We start from the raw sequence: 23,989 nt of genomic DNA, 5'->3' as shown, positions 1-23,989 counted from the left end.
TGGAAAAACAGTGTTATAGTCCATTAAATATACATATATAATTTGTCTACAAGAAAACATTCTTTACCCAAGGAAGAATTGTTGCAAAGCTGTGTCACAGCATTCAAACCGCTCCTTTCACAATGAGGTCAATTTCCTCAAACCTGTTCTGTCCAACATCCCCACAGGACATCCTCCCTCTTCTCTTTTGTGTGACAGAGTCCCCTCTGTCCACTGCACAGAGCCACATATTCCTGACCCCATAGGCATAAAGCTCCGGGTGGGCTTTGGGATCAAACACAAATGGATTATCAGGAGGGATGCTGTAAGACTTTCCACCAGAGCTTCTTCTATCCACATCAATCCTCAACACTTTCCCCAAAAAAGTGTTCCTAAAGAGAAGGCAGAAAAAGAAACCACAGCATAAAAGCCATCTGAAAACACAAAAATTCCCTTCTCCTTCATTTCCAACGGAAAAGTTATCTGCCTAAAAGAAATAAACCAGTGGCTGGTATGTCTTGCAACCCGCTTAAGCCAGAAAACTCTCTTTTCTCTAAACAACTTGGCTTTCAACATGTCAGGTTTTCATTTTTGAAATACTGCTTTGGACAGACTTGCAGATGCACAATCATTTTCAGGAAGCACTCTTACGCTATTCTTTCACATTTTCTCCTTTCCAAACCTTGTATCTTGGTGAACAAGTTCAAAGCTTTCACCTATCCTCCTGCTTACTTGTTCTGAGCATTCCCAAATTTTCCAAAAGGGTCTCTAGCTTTCCCTCAGTCCCCTGTGAATATATACAAATAACCATCCACACCAAAGAGCACCTGCCCACCGTTATGATTTGCAGCTGGTTCCTCAAGATCCCGGAGATTCCTTAAAAAGAATTAAAAAAAAAAAAAAGTAAGAACTAGATTTTTTCTTAGAAGGGAACAGGGCAGGTGCACACATGACAGATAAAATGAGTGTATAGTACTACAGTGAAGCATCCTGTACAAACTTCTTTGGGCAGATATTAATTCCATTATAGATTTAAGGCTGTTACTGCTCTTTGGAAGACGAGTACAAGATTGAGAGAGAAAACAACCTTATTCCTGAGTCTTCAATTCAATTTGGTTTTCTGTGTGGCCTTGAGCCAACCTGACTCTGGTAGTTTCATAGCAGTCACACACCTGAACCAGGGTGACTGGGAATGTGAAGGTTCTGCCGGTGGAAAGAATCATAGGATCATAGACTGGCTTGGGTTGGAAAGGGACCTTAAAGACCATCCAGTTCCAACCCTCCTGCCATAGGCAGGGCCACCTTCCACTAGACCAGGTTGCTCAGAGCTCCATCTATCCTGGCCTTGAAAACTTCCTGAGATGGGGCATCCACAACTTCTCTGGGCAACCTGTGCCAGTATCTCACCATCCTCTTCGTAATACCTAATCTAAAACTTTCCCCCTTGTCCTGTCACTGCATGCTCTTGTAAATGGTCTCTGTCCATCTTTCTTGTAGGTTCCCTTCAGGTTCTGAAAGGCTGCAAGCAGGTCACCACCCCAAAACCTTCTCTTTCCTAGATTGAACACTCCCAATTCTCCCAGCCTGTCTTCATAGGAGAGGTGCTTTGTCCCTCTGATCATCTTGGTGGCCTCCTCTGGACTCTCCAACAGGTCTGTGTCCTGTGCTGGGGACCCCAAGCTGGACACAGCACTGCAGGTGGGACCTCCTGAAAGTGGAGCAGAGGGGCAGAATCCCTTCCCTTGACCTGCTGGCCACAATTCTTTGGCTTTCTCAGCTGCAAGCTCACATTGCTGGATCATGTCCAGCCTCCCACCCACCAGCACCCCCAAGTCTCTCTTGGCAGGGCTGCTCTCAATCCCCAGCTTGTGTTGACATTGGGGGTTGGACAGAGATAAATGATTTCTCATCATGGCATACAGCAGCATTCAACAAGAACTTTACCTGTCAGAGCTTGGATCAGCTTTGTTGGCATCAGATGCCAAAACCTTCAATTCACTGATGCTCTTTTCCACTCAGTTCTTAGCCATATATGAGTAACAGATATAAATCTTCCCGTTGTCCTTGTGCTTGGGGTGGAAAGCCATCCCCAGGAAGCCCTCTCATCCCCCAGCCACAGGGTAGCCAGCACTATGCTCTGAATATCCAGGAATGGCTCCTCCATCTGCATCATAGAGATATGCAGCATATGGAGAACATTCCTAGAAAGTAAAGGAAACTATGGACACTCATCCAGGAGAAGCTGAGACACCTTAAGGGGAACAAGCAGGTTAATAAAATGAAAAATTAGCAATGTAGACAACATAAAGAGTCACCTATGAAATGAAGAAGTAGAAAAATCACTCAGAATATGGCCAAAATGGACTTAGAGATCAGTAGTAGTTTCCTTTATCAAAGCATAGTCAGCTGCATGTAAATTCTTCCCAACAGCAGTACAAGTGTGGAGGCTGTGGATTCTCCACTCATAAGGTGAGACTGAGCAGTCCTGGGGGGAGGTGATCAGAGCAGGGGAACAACCTGACAGAGCTCTGGACATATCACAAGTGACATTGAGAAGATGGAGAGGGCTCACTTTCCCCCAGAAGGAAAATGAGGGAGTATCAGATGGAGGCAATAGGAGCCAGGTTAAAAAAAGCAGGTGAAATGCTGCCAGAAGAAACTGTCAGTGCTAAAGATGTCCACTGATTAAATATACAGGCTAAATTAATCTAATACATGCACAGTATTACTGAAGGAGACTGTAGGGGAGATTTGAAACTGATTCAAGTAAGTAAATACCATCTCATGCAATTCCTGTAGATAACATAGACTCTATCTGCAATCATCATGAAAAACATACTGTGGGCAACATTTTGTATTACAGATCTAAAATTATGTTCCTTCAAATACCTTTAAGTGTTTATGTAAACATAAACCTGTGTTTACCCAATGTAAAATGTTGGGTAAATTCTGAAAAATCAAGCATTGTGTTTGAATTTGTATCTAAATTTAACCTCATCTTGTGAACATTCTGGGCCAGAACTTCCATAAAATGTTTCCATTAGAATCCTACCCCTATTTTAATCAGCACAAAGTTGCAGAAGTTAAAGCGAGAGGCTACATTCTGCAGAAATACTATTTTACTGGTTTTCACACCAGCAGCCCAAAACAATCTATCCAGATCTTTTATTTGACACAGATGGAGGAGGCTAAGTCCAGGAAAGAACTGCTACATTAATAACTTTCCTGCCTCATTAAACAAGTTTGCTTCATTAAACAGAATTAATTTTAAAATCTGGGCAGTTATACAAGTGTTGAGTTGGGTTTTTTTTTTGTGCAAGTAGCAGCCTTTCCAGGATATTTAATATGAAGACTACAGACCCCGATTCCAAACTTCACAAGCAAGTTGTTCTCTCTGCTCACATCAACACCCAGAGGCTTTTGGCTATACTAAGAACAGGTATGACTTATAAGGAATAAAGCCTTGCAGCTTTTGGATGGTGTAGGAGGTTTCTCACTTTTCATTGCTACCATTTGAAAGCAGCACAGAATGACCTGGCTTCTGTTGCTTCCACATCACATCTGTAAGGAACCTCTCCCTCTTCCAAATCAAAAATCTCCAGCCTTGCAAAGGTGAGCCAAGTCCCCCAGGCCTGTCCTTACAGTCTGACCCCAGTCCCAGCTGGCAGAACCAAACCATTCTTCCCATGTTTAAGGCCTTCCCAGAATGAGGAAGGGCACCACCAGGCCCTGAGTGCCATCCCCAAAAGTCAAAGCTTCAGCTGGGTGCCCTTGTCTTTTTGTTCTCAGTCCTCTTCTGAGGTGATTACTCCATTAACACCTTTGAAAATACTTTTAACTTCACTCAAATAAGTGTGAACAGAGTCCAGCTCCTGGACCAGAAATCTGAGAAAGGAAAAAGAGAAAAAAACAACTTCCTCTGAAACATGGCATATTCTCAGTGCCTCTGAGCTTCCTCAGCTCTGTTCTACTAAGCTGCAGCAGAAATGTCTCCTACAGTTCACCCTCCTAAAAGTGGAGCAGCATCCCTGGGCAGCTGCCATGCTTTTCCAGCCATGGGACTTCCCACACAGTGTTTCCCTGGCAAAACAACACCTGCAGCACATGGACCCAGCAAGGCACACAAGAGGGAGGCTGTTCCTCAGGGTCTACAGAAATTCCCAGGATTAGGTGGCCTTGCAGTCACTGCTCATTGTCTGCACTCAACCACGCAGAAGAATTAATCTCATCACCTTATAAAACCAACAAACCAGAGATTGTTAAGATCACATTGATACTTCTGTTTTGTCACTTTCTCAAAGAGTATGCCTTCAGCAATCAAATCAGGCCTCAGATTAAAACTGCTTTTAAAAAAACTGGTGTTCTTCCTGCACTAGCTCCCATCCAATGGCTTTCAATCAGCTTGAACGAGGCTTAATTGGCCTTTTTAATATTTTTAAGCCCCTTCTGTAGTAGTTTTCTGAATAGGGAAGCATCCTGTCAGCCACCAGCCAAGCAGCTGCTCTAGCACACATAGCAAGGTTTGCATCCAGGGAAATTTTCTAGCCATGCAACTTGCACTACACCTCTTTAAGAATATTAGTTTTCAGAGTTTCATACACAGTTTTTAAGCTAAATCCTAGAATAACTCAGCTGAGGGTCAGACTCTAAACCTCTAAATGTTTAGAACAAGAGTGGGTAGCTAAAATAGACCCAGATCTTGCCCAGATGTAGACTGAGCTCTACCAGCAGAGATTGCTTTACATGCCTCTCCTGACCTGTTAGTTTTTGAGATAAAGGTATCTGGTTGAGAGTGACAGCAGTAAATCCATGATCCAGAACACATCCCTGATTAATCTCCTGACCATTAAGAAACACAGAGCTGCACTGCCAAGGCAAGGTGAATTCCATGGCCTCCTCCTTGGTCTCTGCAGGGCCAGTGAAACTTTTGCAGTTGCCAAACCCGGCTTCCCCTGGATAATGCTCAGCAACCCCCTCATTACTACACCAGAAAGTTGTCTGGCTTTTATTGGGTGTTGGCACTGAAGAACACCTGACTGCTTTGTTACCACACGTGGCTACTGCTCTGATCTCCCCCAAAAATGTGAAATAATGCTGTCTTTGCTAAATTAGAGCAGCTACTATTCAGGTTTATCAATAAGCACCTACACCACTTTCTTAAAATATGTTTTGTTCTAAAGTATGAGAATGCTGTGGAGGTGGCAGAATGGAATTCCATCCCCTCCAGATGAGTTCAGCAGCAATTTGACCCAGTAAAGTGACTTCACTAAAGCAAAACCATTTGGTAGATCTTTGCTCTTTTCACTAATTCAGCAGACAAATAATATCTGCCAGAGAATCCAATCTCATTTCCGTGGTTGTTACCAACTTGACCAGGGAGAGCAACACGTATCACAGTCACAATTCCTCCTTAAAAATTCAACAGCAATCTCACTCAAAAAACAGGAAAAGAGTAATAGCTTAAAACTTTGAAAATCTGTAAAAAATACATGGGTGGTTTGGGGTTTCCTACAAAATACACTTAAAACAAATGCAAAGTTACACTATGCCCTGCAGAATGAGGAATCAAAGAAACAATAGTAATTTTATAGTGTTTTTTCTACCTGAATCATGTAGAAAAACCCTTACAACATCAACATCAGTTTTTCTGCTAGAATCTATAACACATATTTTGCTGTTTTACCAACTGTAAAATGACAGAGAACTCAGCTGCCACTTTTTTCAGCCCTGTTTCTGAAAAAGTGTATCCCCCACCCCAAGGAGATGCCAGAATCCTGCCAGCATCCAAAAAGAATGGAAACTTTTTGGTACACAGATAACATTTTATAGCTCAGGAAATATTAACTACAAGAGTTCTGTATGGTTTTGGAAAGACCGAGTGTGTCTTTTGGCTGCTTTGTGTTTTGGCATGCAGTGAGTACATGCATAACTAACAGTTGCTAAAAAGGCAGGCGGATCCTGCCTGCTGATTGTAGGGATGCAGAAGAGCTCAGGCAGAAAAGTGCCTTTGGTCTTTCCTCCCTGCACACTTTCCATGAGCCAGGTGGGCAGTGGGGAGAAAGCACTGATGAAAGCACTGTGACTGCAGGCTCGGGACCTTGGAGCAGCTGTGTGAAACCACTTCTTGTGAAATTTTGTTTTACTTTGACAAGAACAGCATTTGGAGCATCCTCAGCAGGAACAGAAACAAAAAAATATCCTCCCTGCAGTCCAGAAATCCAAACACTCTGCCTGTAATTCTTCTATCATTTGATTCTGTAGAATTTGTAATCCAACACCTTGCAACTGCAAGCAAAGGGTAAATACTGATCTCTAATTCTCTCCTTCATTATGGGAAAATCATCATCCTCACCGGGCAGTATTTCCATAAACCCTCATTGCTAGCAAATGTCATTATATATTCCCAGATTCCAGTGATGCACCTTACACAAAGCACTTTGCAAAATGCCTGAGGATTAAGTTCCATTCCCTTGCCAGCCCACTCTTCCCCTGCTTCTACACGTCCTTTCACAGCAGCACAGCTGTCAGAACCACAAACCAACACGAAGTGGAGGATACAGATACTGTTTTTCCTCCCTACCTGACACAGGATATCTTTGATGTGCGTTCCACACAGTTCATACCCCTGGGGATCCATTTAATCCATGATGTTCCAGTATTTTGCTGCAATGCTGTTGTCTCTCTCCTGGTCACAGCAGCCAAAGTTTTTCATAGGCAGAGCAGAATTCAAAGGGCAAAGGGGGCTGGAAAGGTGGCCCATAATCCAAACATTGAGGATGTCCCAGCAGAGTGCCTGTCAGGCACAACAAGGAGAGGCAAACACACACGTGGGCAAGGAAAAGAAACTCCAGAGCTGCTGCTGCTCTTTTCAGCCTGTAACCAAGCATTCACTTCCTTCAGAATAGGTTTCCTGAGGCCAGATGTATAGAAATCCTGTATAGAAATTTTTTGTAGCATGGTTCATTCATCTTCTCTGTTCTATCAATCGTCAGTCCCAGAGCTCAACATTCCCTGAGGTTTGCTTACATTCCCTCTTCCTTTCCCTCTGAAGTTTATTACTTGGCAGCAGAGACACCCTCCAGGCTTTGGTATGTCACAAGGCTGGACCCTCCCTGCTGGACATTTCTCCTGCCCCTAGAGGCACTCACAAATCTAATCCCTACATTTTAGGTTAAATCGGCTGAGAAATCCTTCACACAAAAATATGAATAATAAAAACATGAGATGTGATACCTATACACAGAACTTGATAATCTTTACATGACACAAGTGAACAATTTTCAGTTCCTAAGTACCATTTTTCTCAGCTTTTGAAATGCACCAAACTTGGGTGTGATTTCATAAAGACTGAACAGGGGTCATAAAATACAATCAAGTTAAGGCAGCAATTAACCATAGGAAAAAGTGACTTCAGAGATAGTGATGTTACCCACAAATTCAGGTATACATTCCAGGTTAAAATTCAGAAGGAGCAAAGGAGGAAAAATTCACTGAAGGCACCAGCACAACCTCAAGTTGACTGTACTATTCTGTGGTCATCCTGTACTTAAGCCAATTGATTTCTGTGGGTTTGATCCCATTTGACATTAAACTGATTTAAAATGCATGAGACCTTTGTACACTTTCCCTTTGGTGAAAAATGCTTGAGCAAGCCCTTCCCATCAGCTAGGGATGCAGGTGTTTCTACACATTGCACTCAGCCTGTGCTGGAGAATGACTCTTCCCTAAATTTGCTCTTCCATAAGCAGGACAAAGATAACTTTGATCACAGACACGTGGAAAGGGAACTATTTCTTTCATGCATAATAAAAAAAAATCCTCACAGAAGCTTTGTCCACAGGATGGGGAAGAAAATTGATAGGAAAACCAAATCTAGAGCACAGAATTCAAAGACAAAGAATTTGAAGAGAAGAAATGCCTTCTTGCATTTTTTCACTCTAAGATTTGCTTTCCCACAGCTTTCTAAGTCTTGTACCTTTTCTATTTCCCACACATTCCAATCCACTAAGAGTTACCACACTCAAAGTACAACACACAGGCTTGAAAACACAGTAAGCACAGAGTGATTTGCACAGAAATTTCATTCCGGATTTGTGATCTGCTAGTTTGTCTCAGATGCAAGTACTGTGGTGGCAGGGAACAGCAAGTTTCTTCCAGGACATGGAAGAGCAATGCTTGGGACAGTTACACAAAAGGTGTGATTATGCTCTTATACTTGCTGATTCCAGTATGATAGTTCTAGCACCTGGAGAGGACACGATCCCCCACAGCAATCCTGCTTCCAGAAGTCACAGGAGAAAGCTGGAAGCACCGCAATCGATTAGCAGATTTTTCAGGCATCAAGCTCTTTATCCTCTCACTCTCCTTATCTCCACCCCAACTGCTGACGCTTTGTTTCACATTTCTTCCTCAATAATTTCAGCTGGCACACCCATCTCCCACAGTAAACTGAGGGCACAAAAGGAAATTACATGGTGCTCTCACCAAGAACCAAGGCATCTTTTATACTTGGGTATATTTAAATTATAAAAATTCCTAAATTTAAATTATAAAAGCTCCTATGCATACCCACAAAGGAACACAGGCCACAATGGAAGGGGGAAGCCCAAGTACCACCCTGCTGGGATGCTTCCAGGGTCATCACAGGAGAGTCACCAGCCCATCAGAGTCCATCTTTGCAAGTCCAGGGGAGCAGAGGGGGACATTGGCAGGCAAGAAGCCAAATTCAAGACTCCAGAGAAGGGACACCATGTGTCTGGAAGGGAAGGGACACCTGTTTTCCTGCCAGGACTGTCCCACGACAGCTTTAGGCCCATGTCTGGGCATGAACCCCAGTGCTATGGACACGGGGAGCAAGTCTGCATCACCTCTCTCACCCAAGGAGGGGTTGCTTCCCAGGGCTGGGGGAATCCTTATGGGATGCTGGGGAAGAACATTTGGAACTTCACAATCTAAATTGAAATAGTCCAAACCCAGTTGAAGGTCTCCAACACAACCCCCTGACTATTACACAGGGAGGCAGCAGCACTCTCAGGGAGTCAGAAGTAAATGAGCACTAGGGTTGGGAATGATGAATAATTGCCTTTAACAAAAATAGTTACAGCAAGTATTTCACTTAATGCTTAAGACACATTGTCTTAAGGCACTTCTCACAAGACCCACATGAACCCAGACCAAAGTCCCAGATAAACACTGAGTTTTTAAAAGCACAGCTGTACCTACCCATAAACTACTCTGCTGCTAAAGACATCTTTATTTCAATCCCAGAGGGAGGTTCAAGCACTTCACCCACCAGAATTCTACAGATCTGGCATTAAAACAGAAGTAGTATTTGGAAACCATTTTGTTGCTGTTTTCAAGCAAACCAGAATTCTGGTCTGTGATAACACATCAACGTTTGCCTTCCAAACACAGCAATGCTGCATATTTCAACTCATGGGCATGACTGCAAAAAAAAAAAAGTGTCTTGCAGCAGGTAGAGAATTTCTCAGTATTTCTGTGCCTCTGCTCTTTCAAGATGTATTTGCAATCAACACTGTTTGCATTTCACACAAATATGAGAGTAACATTACAGAAATTCTTCGATATTATCAGTTGATAATTATCCGTTGATTTATACTAATTTTATTATAAAATAAATACAAACCAAAGTGTTTTTACATAAATATATTTTTAAAAAACTCTAATACTGAGTCAATAGGGTCTGTCTAGAAGTCTTGGAGTAGCCAACATAGAAGTTAGTTTTACAGAGAGGAAAAAATACACCAAGAACCTTAAGGACACCACCTTATCAAGGCTGAACAGAGGAATCTGGAAGACCAGATATTCTCAGGTAGACAAGATTGTGTCTGTTCACAAACTTCTTCAGCATCCGAAACCTCTTCAGCTGAGCTTTGCAGCCTTGATGTGATACATATTTGAAGTATTTGCAATCTAAGGAAAGAAAAAAACCCAACACTAAGTTATACCATGATACAAGCAAATACAAAATGCTTTAATTGTTTCAATAATATGCAAACAGCTAAGAAATTTTTCAGTAATTAAAGATATGAAAATCCAAGACATGCTCATTACAGACACAACTGCAGCATTAAATAATCTATGCTCACTTAGCCCAGCAAACATTCTACACCTATTTAAATGCTTGTTATCTTGCAAAATACTTTATTCTCTTTCATTTTTGCTCTGAAAATTAGATCAGAAGGTAAAATTTCAAGAGTGTAAAGCAGCACTGATATCATACATTACTTTATTATGCTGGATAAGGAAAATAGAGGCTCACATTGACACAAGTACTGAAACTTCATTCAAGAAAATCTGAACTGTAATGATTTTATTAGCCATCTGGAAATAAAAGGGAGCTATCTGATACTACTGAAAGCAAAACAAAAAATACCCAAAGAGTTTCCAATATGAGAAACTGTTCCATGAAGTGCAGAAGAAAAAGTTACAGAAAAGCTGACAATAAACAAGTTGCCTATCAACCAGAAGTCCAAAGCAGTGTATAAGCCATTGTTTCCACACCATATTCCTATTCTCAACTCAGCAGCTGATTCTTGGCCTGATCCTCCTCTTGGTTCTGGCAGCATTTCAAATAATGCTACTGAAGAGGTATGATCTTCACCTTCTTACCAAACTGCTGATGGTTTTCATTCAAGACCCTGCCTCCTCTTTCCTGCATTACAACATCCCCATAGTCCTTAATGACAGCTGACCCCCAGCATTGCTGAGACACTGCCTAGACTGGCATCCAGCAAGCAAACTGCCTGCAGTCCTCACAATATTCCCATAGGAGGGTGTTGTGCATTTCTGGAGTTATGGTTTGAAGGTCAAACAAGACAAATAGATTGTGGCTGCTCAACAAGGCCAGATAAAACAGAATTCTAAACCATGATAAGACCAGTTGCCTCATTGTTAAATATCAAACTAATTTAAATACCTTTCCCGTTCAGCTCCAAAGACAACAATCTTTTTTAGAAGAAAGAAAGAAACTAACTGCATTTCTTCTAAGCAGTAGATCAGCTGCATTCCATGTCATTAGGGCTAGAATTATACATGATTTCTGTTCTATGTAGTGAAAAGAAAAAAAAAATTATACCCTTTCCCAGTAGGATTCCAGCGACCAGAGCTTTTTCATATGAAAGGCTTTTATTTTCCTGCCAATTCCTTTTTGCCAAGTAATGGCTAAAATGGAAGGCTGGCCACCAGTCCTTCCTGGAGTTCCACTCTTGCTTGATCCAGTCAAGATGCTTCTCAGAGCTGGAAAAAGGTTAAACAAGTTATAGAAAAGGTTAAATTGCAATGGAAAGATTATTAGGAGACAGTGAATGTTATAATCAGCTTGATACAAATCTCCTAAATTGCCAACATAGGCACACTGACTTTACACCAAAACACTCATACAGGCATTTTTATATAAAACTAATAATTTTTTTTTTTAATCCCTGGGAACACTTGTGAGGCTGGAAGTGAACTCTAGCAATCTTATTAAGCCTTGGCAATAACACAGGTTATGGTGTGAAATGAAGCAAGCCTTTCACTTGTGTGCCAGTTTGTCAACAGTAATATGGAAGTTTCTCCAGGTTTGTCAACAAATGAGTAGTATGAAGGGGTTGCTTTGTCCTTAGGAAAGGTTTGTGTACTCCAGGCATACTCAAAGACTAACTTATCCCAAACAGTTACTACTGTTAGGCAATAATGCTCTTAAACCAAGCATTTCAGCAACACAAACTCCTTCCAGCCCCTCAAGGGAACCTAAAAGAAACATAAAGAGAGAGTTTTTGCAAGGGTAGATAGAGAAGGACAAGGAGGAATGGCTTTAAACTGGCAAATAACAGGTTTAGATTAGATATTAGGAAGAAATTCTTCACTCTGATGGTGAGGCCCTGTGTCTATTTTGCCCAATATAGTACTTGATGAGTGGTCTCTCCCTGTCCCTCTCTCAACCCATGAGCACTATGTCATACTTGATCCCCTCATCCAGTTGCAGAGGGGAGGGACAGAGCAGCTTTGGTGGGTGCCTGGCATCCAGCCGTGGTCAGCCCACTACACTGATCTAGTGTGGGGTGTCCCAGCCCATGGCAGGGGGGCTGGAACAAGATGATCTTTAAGGTCCCTTCCTACCCAAGCCATTCTAGGATTCTATAAAACTATCTGCAACAGGGAAGTGACATTCCCATACAGTGACCAAGATGTCCAGTATATTTCAAGGTACCCTGAAGTGGTGTATGAAAAGCAAAAATGAAGGCAAAGTTAGTGCAGAGGGTCACTGTGTCGGCTGCCCAAAGGTGCAGAATTGACACGTTTGTTTCAACACACTGCATCACAGCTACTTACATTACAATTTGTTTCACCTGTCTTGCCAAACAGCTCCATGCTTTTGCATTTTCTTTCCAGCCAGCATAATCCAAGGCTGTAAAAATAACTTCTAGGCCCAGTCGACGTTTTTTTCTTTTCTCTGAAAAAAGATGAGGCTGATTAACGAATTACACAGATCAGGATAAACTCATTAGTAAGGCACAAGTGAAATACAGTTCTCCATTCCGCCCCTACAAATGCTGCTACTTTCAATGTAAGGTATGTTTATTGGTATAAATATCTTTAAAAACTCAAGATTGTTCTCATTAGTTATGAGAAGTTGGCAAATATGTCACACATAAACTGAAAAAGGGAGGTTTCGGACAAAAGGTCTATTTTTCCCCCTCCCAAAGAAGAATCGTAGAATGGTTTGGGTTGGAGAAGACCTTAAAAATCATCAAGTTCCAACCCCCTGCCATGGGCAAGGACACTTTCCACTAGACCAGGTTGCTTAGAGCTCCATCCATCCTGGCCTTGAACACTTCCAGGGATGGGGCATCCACAGTTTCTCTGGGTAACTTGTGCCAGTGTCACACCACCCTGACAATCAAGAATTTCTTCACAAAATCTCTTCTAAACCTCCCCCTATCAGTTTAAAGCCATTAGCTCTCATCATATCAGAAGACAGAACAATCTTTATTCATGTACATTTCACCCATCTGTTGACCTGCTGGGATATACAAGCTACAAGAAGACAGACAGCTTGGAATACAATTGATCACCATAGAAAAAAAAATAGTCTTCAAATTGGAAGACTTTTCAAAAAGCTTGAAGATAATGCTCCCTTAAAGAGAAGGAAAATTTTGTTGTTTTGATCAGTAATAACGAACTAAAGAATAGATCTATTCCAAGAAAAAAAAAAACCTGAAAACAAACAACCCAAAAAAACAGAGATCCCAAAAATGGATTGAAGACCTTGGAATTCAGAGTAGGGTGCCTAAAAAAAATTAAGTTATTTTTGAGATCGTGTCTGTGCCTTACAACAGTTTGCTTTGCTCAGCCTTTAAAATGACAAAGTCATTTTTTTACACAAATTTGTAAATGACTGCTCATACATCCAACTAAGAGGTTATGGTGATTGGAAAATTGGGATTTAAGTTGTTTTTTTGGGATTATTTCTTAAGAAACAAAACTACTTTCAAAAGCAGAAAGAAGACTGTAGGATAATCCAGACCCGTTTTCTGAAATTAGCACAAATGAAATGAACAAAGATAAAGACTTACTTGATTTTTGAAGCATGGTATTAAAATCTATCATTAGTTCATGAGAAGGAACAATATCATGCAAGATCTGAAAAATAAAAGACAAAACCCAGATAGGTTATTCTAATGTGAAAGCTTTTGAAGACTTCTACCTGACCAAGAAAAGCACAACTTCAGTGCTTTGGCTGCTTTTAGTTCAGGAAATTAAGCAATCTGGTACTTCGGTGCCTTGATATAAAGAATGGATCTCTAGATCCATTTTGCACATCTGTGACACTGCTCTGTGACACCATGGACGAAATACCTCGATGGCTATTGACAAACACTGCATGTGGCAAGTGCAACATTCTGAAGGAGCAGCACAAATCCGTATCCAGTGTCCCCTTTTTTGAATGCAATGCCATTTTCTCCCTAGGACAGTTCTACGTCCCCTGTCCACTGCTCTGTGCATTGGATCAATTTCTATACTTATCAAACCACTTCTATGACTTATCTCCGTTTTGTAAGTGACTAATGTCTAAAGCCACTGCTAAAATGCACTGAGGAGAATTTCACACCAATCTGCTACAGTTTCAAAGTCTAAACCAAACAAAACAGCCTTATAAACCTGCTTTTAAACAACACTTGCACTAAAAAAAGCACATTAGTGCCATCAAGTGGCAAAACATGGTTTGCAAGCAGTACCAAGGGCAAGGAAAGCAATAATTTAAAATCTTACAAAACCTTAACCCAACAAGGTCTTGTCTGCCAACAACCAGCAGACATTAACTTTTAGCTTTAATGCACAGCTCATTGAAAACAAGCTAAGAAACTAATTGCTAAACAGGATCAATATGTGAAAGAGCAGGCACTTAATGATTTGTACAATATTATGAAGATCAAACTGTAAGAGAAATCAATGCATGCTATGCATAAGACTGCTGATACAGACTTCTGGAACTATTTGAATGTGTTCTCTGAGCTTCCTTGCTGACTTTAAGTGATATGATGTACCAGTTAAAGGCAAAACAAGAACTGGAATTCAAGGACAGTAAAGGATTCTGCTCCTTCCCACTAACTTCCCTCTAACCCTCTACTTCCCACAAAGAATACAGTAGGATAAATAACGTTACAGAGCTCAAGCAAGCTGTCACACCACCACATGACTGATACAGACTGTATCTCCTAAGGGATACCTACCTTCAGAGCAGATATGAGGGATTTCTTTGATTCACCTTGCCTCTTAAGGAACTGATAGAGGTAGACGTGAGCATTGGGGTTAGCAGGGAACTTGGAGTTGTAGGCATATTCATTTAACACTTGTTGGGCCTCGTTGTGGTCTCCATAGAACTCCAACAACTGGAAGTTAAGTCTGTCATTAGTTTGTCAGATACAGGCAACCAAACTCTTACAACTAGTTTTGGACTGCCACAGAGTCATCCAATTGCACAGTCTCTATCTAAGAGTGCAGCATATTAGAAAATTAGATACCCACCTGTCTTAATTTTACTGGCTACTCTCAGCACAGAGAGACAAGAGTTCACACACAGAAGCTACTCTGGGAGAAAATGCCTTAACAGCTACTTAATTGCCAAAGGATTACCATCCCTGCTCACTGGAAAGAGATGCTGAAGGCACCTGCCATATCTCTGAAGACACAACTTGGCAGGTGCCAGCACCAAGGAAAATTCTTAAGATGTGCTTAGAGAAGTCAGAGCTTATCAGTGTTTGCAATAAGTAAAAGATCTCTTTAAAATTATTAATTCTTAATTACAAATCCTAAGCAGGTATTTTAAACACCCAAACCAAAACACAGAGGGGCTGCATATTTGGCACCTCTAGCATTTCCTGTATCCAGAGAAAACACTGCTCTGCCAAAAATCAGAGAAAGTGTTCTCAGGAATGTAAATTAAAGCAGCAATGCTTCAATTTCTGCAGCATCACAAGAAACAAAACATGTAAGATGTCTATTTCTTTTTCTTGACAGTGCACAGATAAAAAGTTCTTTTTGTACTCTGCTCAGGGCTCTGCAGCTCTACCAGGAGTATACTGTGCTCTAAGCCAGTGACATGCACATACAAATGTATTACTTCTGAAATACTTTGTTTTCACTTGCACACACAGAGAATAATCTGCATATGGGCATCTTAATAGAAATTCGAAAGGGAATCACAAAAAGAAGCCATCTGTAAAATACACCCTTACATCCACATAGCATTTCACAAAGACATCCCAGACTCCAGGAATTTTAATAATCTCCTTCAAGTTCACTGCTGCCTTCCGAAAGTAACCGTGCATTTCCTGCTCAACAGCCAAGTCTGAAAATCCATCCTCACCTACCAAAACACAAAGCAAGGTCATAAAGTTATTAACTATGCCAAGAACAGGGATTCTGAACTACTGCACCTAAGGGATGATCACATTTTGCTAAGCAAGGACCTCCAGTCAGAAAGCTTTTAGGAAAAGACTCCTCAGTATTGAAACAAGAAATTTCCACTGTTCCTCATTCAAATTTATCATAATTTCAACTTATGGACCACAATGAGTAGGACTCCAAGAGAAGATACTACTAGTACAAGGTCCATAATCCAAATTCAACATCTGGTTTTTAGAGAAACAGATCTAGTGTAAGTGAAGAAACACTGCCAGTGGGTATGTATAGAACCAGATGTGACACATGTAGCAACTTCCACATTTTAAGGAAACTGAAATTCAAACACAAGTGTTGAGGGCTTTGCTATCACTCAACATTCCAGCAACAATCAAGCACTTGCACACCTATGAAGCTTTAAGGAAATGCATTCCTCTGATCATTATTTTAGGTGATGCTGGCTGAACATGAGGAGAGAGTTTCAGAACAGCATGTCAGGGCACCTCAGAAAGTGCTATTTTGGCATCACCATCATTGCTGACACAGAATTCTGTACCAGCCACACCATCACACACTGAAGTTTAGTAAAGGAAAAGGTGTCATTGCAAACCGTGGCATCTGCATGAGCAGCTGGAACTACAGCTCAATCCAAAAACCACTTACCATTCTCTAACAGGATGTTCTTCTGCTTAGACCAGTTATAGTAGTCCAAGAGTCCTCTGTAAGCCTGAATCAGTTTCATTTCCTTATCCTGAATGGCTGTTTGCTCTCCAAACCTCCAGCTCTCTGCCAGGGACAGGTTCTGGTAGGCTTCATCTATTTGCCCATTACAGAGGAGATGAAAGACATGCTCCAAGCAGACCTGCAACCCAAACAGTCCAAAACCACAGCATTTCACACTCAAATGCAGAGATTCTCAGCAGTACAGCAAAGTTCTACACACATGTGCAGAGAAAGAGAACATTTATTCTTTATTAATTATTCATAATTTATTATTTATTACGAGAACTTTATTTATGCATTACTGATGCATAAAAAAATACTGCCAACACAGGTACTGAAGAATTTAAATTATTTGTGTTGTCTCAAAAACCTGCTTGTCTTTAACAAGTGCTGTAGCTATTTCAGAAGATCTAAAAATGACCTGAGGAAACCCAGCTGGGCTATATTTTTCAGAGCACCTGAAAGAGGGATGTCCTACCACCCTACCATGTTGATTTGGCATCGTAAGATAAAAGCCTAAACTTTCAGCTCCAGAAAACCCCTGTATGGAACTTCCTTTGAGGATCTTTAACAATAGAATAAAAGACAGAAGCACTATCCCAAGTGAGAAACAGCCAAGGAAACCAAACAATATCGGTTTGAATGAGCCACTACAGGAAAAAATAACATAAAAAAACCTCTACAGCTGTGTGACACAGGTATGCACAACATACAGTTTTGTAATCAGATTAGCTACTCAAAAAGTGAGAGGGTAATGAGGCAAAATTTAAGTACAAATGTTTAGTCAGGAGCACAGTGGTGAAATTAAAGACTGGAAATAAAACTTGGCAGGTAATTACCTGTATTTGCATGTCATTGGGACATGCATGGAAATGAATTTGACTGTTTCAAATTCAAACTTAAAGCTTAATTAAAGGGTTTTAAAGTGCTTCTAAGGACTGAGAACATGCATCTGTGATCAAAACATACAGATCAAATGAGATAAGATTAGGTATAAAATGACCTTCAAATCTCATACAATTGGTAATTCAAATGTTGGGTTTGAGGTTTTTTGACACTAATGTCAGTAATACATTTCATAAGAGATTTGGAAATTAATACTCAAGTAAGTGTTCAGGTCAACGTGAAAAATCATCAGGGCTGCTTTAAGTACACTCACCTTCAAGTACCTTTTTACTCCTAAAGTTTTCATCTGTTCCATGAAACAGTTGAACTCTTTCATGCTGCTTTGAGAATGATGCCATAAAATTTCAGTTCCTACTCTCCAAATCATCTATTAATGGAGAGAAAGAAAAAAACCAACCTTAGTACAAAAATGGCAGCAGATACCATATATATAGTCTTACTAAACTTAAAGTTACTGCAGGACATTAAAAATGTACATTTGAACTGCAAATAAAAAATGCTACAAAGCATTATCTACTGCTATAGCAGCCTACCTACTCATCCAGTAGGACTTCTAGAGTCATTCAGTGGGTGCTTCAGAATTGCTCATTATAAATGCAGCACTCCAGAGGAGCTTATGAAAACTGCATGACACTGAAAAATTATGTTCTTCTTTGAAATGACCTCACTAAGACACCAGGCATACACAACTCTTTGAACTTAATAGCAAAGATTACCGCCAATTTGAAGCAAAGATTATTGCCAATTTGATGTAGCTCCCCAACTGCATGTACTTGTTTCCAAGGTCTGCAAGCTAGCCATATTCAAGTACTCCATTTATTTAAAAGCTCTGATCTTTTTCCTTCCACCTGCTTCCATCTCAACACCTGCAAGGAGTTTTGCAGCCACTGGAAGAGCTGGTAACAACCTAAATAAGCCACCACTTTGCAAACAGATCCTGACTGATGGCATGCCAGAACCAAACACGTTTACTGTTTTTCCATTTTAGAAGACTACTTTGATTTTCCATAGACACACTACTGATGGAGTGAACTTATACCAAGCCAAGTTTTCTTCTGTAGTGTCAAGGATCTATTAAAAAAAAAAAATCATACCTGTGATTAGCTAATTAAGACAAACGTTGGTTCCTGAAGTATATGGATCCTGCTTTGCAAATTGCTTGCTTTTTCAACTGCAAAAGAACCCAGGTAAGGAACAGGGGCTTACCTCTGATGGACCAATGTGTTCTCTGGAATAGTCCTTCTCTAGTGACTCCATATAGCAGGTCAGGAACTCTGCAGCCCTTTTCCACTGCTTTTGGAGCAAGGCATCCTGGATGTAACTTAAACATGCTTCCTTGCTTTTCTTGAAGTTTAACTTGTGTTCATTGGAAGATACTAAACAAAAAAACAAACAAAACAAAAAATGAACTGAGCCCACAGCTGTCACAGCCCTTACTCATATAGCCACAGGCTCTCCATCTCAGCATTCTTCTATGGAGACACTACAGAGAGTCATCTTAAGCTCTGTGGTTTTGAAGATAAACACACCTGCTAGTCCACAGGGAAGCAAGACTATGGGAAAAGCTGGAAATGTGATATGAAATGGCATTTTCCATAAGCAGCTGTGCTTGAAATCTCCATTCATTTGAAGCAGTGAATAGCCAATTATGTCACACTACTGCCCTACTAGAATCACGGAGCTATGGTGCTTTGGTAACTTCACAGTACATTTTGTCATTTGAGGACTACTCTCTTCACTTATAAGTCATCTCAGCGCTGCAGATTTGCATGCACACAAACGAACAAACTATTCCAGTACCAAAGGCTAAGCAATTCCCACAAAGATAGAGAATTATTCTCATTTGAGTACAAGGCTGCAAAGAGGCCACTTAGCCTTTTTACATCAATAATAGTTCAATTTATACTGAAACCAGCACGAAATTTCATTCCCATGAAGTCTGTTTAAAGCCCACGGCTGCATGACCCTACAACAATGCTCATCCATAAAAAGCCACCTGCAAGGCACATGAAAAGCTCACCGAGACACCTCCTACCTGGATGCTGTAGGCAAAGAAATAACTCAAACAATGGCTAAGTCAGGTAATCACAGAACCATCAGGGTTGGAAGGGACCTCTGGAGATCACCAGTCCAACCCCTTGCTGAGGCAGGGTCACCTGGAGCAGGTGACACAGGAACGCGTTCAGGTGGGATTTGAAAGTCTCCAGAGACTCTCCAACTCCCTAGGCAGCTGTTCCAGTGCTCTACCACCCTCAGTGTAAAGATCTCCCTCATGCTGAGGTGAAACTTCTTGTACTTTAGTTTATGGCCACTGCACCACGTCTTGTTGCTGGATACCACTGAAAAGTCTGGCATCACCCCCTTGCAATCTGCCTTGGAAATATTTGCATAAATTAATGAAATCCCCTTTCAGTCTTTTCCAGACAAAAGAGGCACAGCTCCCTCAGTCTCTCCTCGTAAGAGATGCTCCAGACTCCGAACCATCCTTGGTGCCCTCCGCTGGACTCTCTCCAGGAGCTCCATGTCTCGAGGAGCCCAGAACGGGACACAGCACTGCAGATGTGCCTCACCAGGGCTGAGCAGAGGGGCAGGATCACCTCCTTTCACCTGCTGGTAATGCTCTTCCCAGTAATACCACGGGCCCTCCAGCCCGCAAGGGGACATGGCCGGCTCATAAAATAACTGCGGTTATTTCGATCCTCTTTCCCGGCGCTAGCAGACGATTTGGCGGACAGAAGCTGAACTCTGCCACCATTCCCATGGCAGCACGAAGGAGTTCACAGAGAGAACGCACAAACGCTCCGCCCTTACCCGGCTGCTGCGGCAGGAAGGGCAGGCGCAGGGGCGGCTGCAGGGCCGCCTGGGAGCCAGAGCTCCTCCTCCTCTTCTTCCCCACCACCGCCGGCGCCTCCTCGTCCTCCTCTTCCAGGAAGCAGTCCATGGCGCCGCGGGCAGCCGGGCTCCGACCTGACCCCGCAGCTCAGGGGGCGGCAGGCGCCGGCCGGGCCGAAGGTGGAGGCTCGGCCGGAACCGGGCGGGCAGCGGCCGGGCCGCCCCTCAGGCCGCAGGAACCGGGGGCGGGAGATCCCGGCAGGCGCCGCGTCCCGGGGAGCGCGGGGCGGGAGCGGCGCCTGCGCATGCGCGGCCGCCATGAGGGGAGCGGGGCTCGCTCCCTCCGCTGCCTTTCCCCGTTTCCCTCTGCTTGTGGGAGCGGGGAAATGAGGGATGCCGGCCAAGGGTGAAGCAGCGGTGTGGCAGAGAGGCGTATATACCACAATCACAGCATGACTACAACTGTGGCTAATGTGCTTTTACTCTAAAAGCAAATTAGCGAGCTCTTCCTGTCACTCTTTCTATTAGCTGTTTTGCTACTTTCCTGTTCCTTTTTAACTCATAACGTTCTAGAGAAGGAAAAGATTCCGAATCAAAATCCTATGCATTGCAGAGCAGTAATGTTGCCTGCGTTCCTGCTGGATTTTGGGAATCCATATACGTTAGCTGCAGCATCTGGTTTATACAAATTCGTGCTGGAGCTTTTCTTTAAACCATTTTGGAACCGAGCTTGCCCTGGACTGTTTTGATGTGTGTAAAGTCCAGTTTACCGTGTAAGGTCTCACAGAGTTTGTTTTGTTTTTTTTTTTTTTTTCTTTTTCAGAACTGCCCTGGCATGGGAGGGTGAGTAAATAATAAACTGGCTCCGATTAAATGTTCGTGTGATGCGGTGTCCTGGTTCAGCTGTGATCGATAACCAGTGTTGGGAATAGTGCAAGGCAGAACAGTTGTTTGCAGCATTTAAACACTTAAACATCAATATCATACCTTCATAAGGTGTTTAATAAATCAATGTGGGGGTTACAGAAGTCTCCCTTTGCTTTTTCTTTATTTTTAATCCTGTGTTCTTCCAATAAAGCCCACCATTTCAGTTTATAAGTATTGTTATTAATGGATAATTTACTTGACTGATGACAATAAACCGTTACATAGCACCACATATTTATCAGTGCCGTCTTCTTTGACTGTCCTTTTTAATTTGTACCTTGTGTGAGTGCCTCACTGATCACTGGTGTTCCCCAAGTTTGATGTCACTTCCTACAACACTCCTGATCTTCTGTTAGCTCAATATTCTAATTTCAGAATCCAACTTATCCCCCTTTTTTGGTAAAAGTTCTCACGTTTGCTTGCAAGGACATTTACTTTTGGCTGGTTATTTTTGTTTTCCTGTGTCATACATAAGTGAGTGTTTCCTGATCCTCAGGTAAACTTAGCCAACTGATCTTGTTAATGGGTATCAGCTACTTTAGTAGATATTTTAGTGCAGAAGAGATAGGAGAACTGCTTTTTAAGAGTAGTTGAATGTTAGATGTAATGTAGTCCCTCATGTACAGTGAGGGACTACACTCATAGCTGAATACATGCTACCAAGATTGGGGTTGAAGACTGGAAGGAAATTTTGCCTGAAATATCTTAATTGAACTAAGTGAAATATTTTTCTTTCACACGTTGAGGAAAGCTGGGTATGTTAATACTAGCTACATTATTACCCTGAAATACTAGAAATTGTAGGAAATACTTGACAATTGCAGTGGTAAACTTGTGTATATGTATCAACTGCTAGCTGCCCATTGCACAATAAAGGCAGTGACTTATAAAAGAAATATGTGATCTTATTTTTCTTCACATCTCCCTTTCTTGCCCTTGTCTTTACAACCACAGACACCATTACCTTTTATCTTGGTCATTAATAAAGATAAGCTTGATAATTTGTACTGATGGAAAATAACCAAACAGCTCTTCCTTCACAAGAAATTGGATGTAATAATGTGGGCATTACACAACAGGAAATATTAATGTTGGGGAAAGAATGCTTATCTGTTACTCATACAGTTATCATAAAATGTGATTTGAATGTATTTACTTCCATATTGTAAATTGTGAAAAACTTACAGATTTTCTGAGTTAAGCTTTCTTAGAGCTTTTAATCAGTCAATATCAGTGATGGCAAATAGGTATCACCTCATTTTCGAAGATGTGAAACACAAAAATGTCAACAAAATTGCAGGAGAGCTACAGCTGCTATACTGCACTAGGCCTAGAGAACATACATGAGCACTGGGTGAATGAATCATTGCATTCCTGTAGCATGTGTGTCCTTACACCGAACTGTAAGAAATGCCAGTGTGTCATGGGATGCTGGGCACAGAGGTACCAACACCTGTTTCTACCTTGGTACTTTCTCATAGTGTGATTAAAATATTAAACTGGGGGCTGAAATGAAACACATATTTTCCAGAGATTACACAGCAGTAACAAAGCCTGGATCTCAGCCCTTGTTCAATGAGACTGGAAATGAGAGTCTGGAGCTAAAATCAATAGGCATGAGGATGCAAGAGGAACACATGCAATTAGCAACAATGATTGCCAACTCTTGAGGTGTAGCATTTAAAAGGGCTCTTAAAATGCTCTTGAATAAAACCCTCAGCTGCTTTGACAAGCACAAGAAAAATTATTCACCTTGACTATCAGCTCTGTGAGTGCCTATTCATTTTGGGAGCAGCTTCAGAATTTGCTCTGGAAAGCAGAAAAAAAAAAGAAAAATTTGGTCATTTGATTCACCAGCAAGAGGATTTTCTTATGTCGCCTATCCTTTCTTAGCTGCATCTTTTATTCTCTTCGTCTACTCAGACTACTGTGCTGAACAAATAACATGGATCTGGAAAAGAGAAATTTTGTTCATCTGCATTGTGGCTTCTGCTGTCATTTTTCCATTTTCGATCTCTAAGGCAATATTAAGGTGAAGGATGTGAAGAAAAGGCAATGGTAAGTGCAGGCACACTTGTGAGTAGCACATCTTTCGGCTTGCAAATACTCAATAGTTAAAATGTACCAGCAAGTGGAAGCTGCGGCTACAGAAGGGTGAGGGTAAGCCTGTGGGGGAATCCTGCGCTTTCGGCTGCTCGCTGGGAAACCCAGCACTTTCCCCAGCGGGATCACGGCTGAATGAGCTCCTCCGCCCGCTGCACCGCAGCTGTGACCTCAGACTTTCGGAGGTCACCGGGGAAGTGGCAGCTGCTCCTCTCCAGCAGAGATAGGAACTGCTCTGTGGGGCAAGAGGGAGAGTAGCCAAGTGCGTGATCGGATCTGTCGTGTCCTTACAGGGCGGCACCTACACCCTCTCTGTAGGTTCTTGTAAATCCAGCGGTCCTCAGCTAGAGAAACCAGCACAAATAAGGGGCAGGACCTTCCTTCTTTTCTGGCCTCCGAACCGGGAAAAGTAGCCAGGCTCCCGCTGGGCAAGAGGTGCAGCCTCCTCGGGATGGGGATGGGGATGTCGCCGGCAGTGAGGGCAGGAGGGAGGGTCCGTGCGCTGCCCTCCTCCCGCAGCGGCGGCGGGGCCGGGCTTGTCCCTCCCCCGCCACATCGCCCTCCCGCCGGCGCTGCTGACGTGTCTGCTCCCTCCTTCCCCGCCCGGCTC

The 23,989-nt window shown here is 42.1% G+C and overlaps 1 protein-coding gene across 3 annotated transcripts; it reads right to left on the bottom strand.

Moving 5' to 3' along the window:
- Positions 1–9,583: 9,583 nt before the first annotated feature.
- On the bottom strand, positions 9,584–20,613 carry TAF1A (TATA-box binding protein associated factor, RNA polymerase I subunit A). Of its 3 annotated transcripts, none has more exons than XM_014877487.2 (10): positions 20,329–20,613; positions 18,724–18,893; positions 17,771–17,884; positions 16,552–16,750; positions 15,723–15,853; positions 14,718–14,876; positions 13,560–13,626; positions 12,316–12,436; positions 11,078–11,238; positions 9,584–9,912 (listed from the first exon to the last, which is right to left on the bottom strand). In XM_014877487.2, exons 1-10 carry the CDS (start codon positions 20,456–20,458, stop codon positions 9,770–9,772), a joined length of 1,395 nt encoding a protein of 464 aa, XP_014732973.2. In that variant the 5' UTR covers positions 20,459–20,613; the 3' UTR covers positions 9,584–9,769. The 3 variants fall into 3 exon arrangements, with proteins under 3 accessions (XP_014732973.2, XP_088017274.1, XP_088017275.1); XM_088161148.1 differs by lacking the exon at positions 20,329–20,613 and adding an exon at positions 19,891–20,327; XM_088161149.1 differs by lacking the exon at positions 20,329–20,613 and adding an exon at positions 19,553–20,309.
- Between the last annotated feature and the right edge of the window lie 3,376 nt (positions 20,614–23,989).

This window comes from Sturnus vulgaris, chromosome 3, assembly GCF_052056855.1.
Source record: "Sturnus vulgaris isolate bStuVul1 chromosome 3, bStuVul1.hap1, whole genome shotgun sequence".
In the NCBI taxonomy this organism is placed as follows: Eukaryota; Metazoa; Chordata; class Aves; order Passeriformes; family Sturnidae; genus Sturnus; species Sturnus vulgaris.
This window is presented reverse-complemented; position numbering and strand designations above follow the sequence as displayed.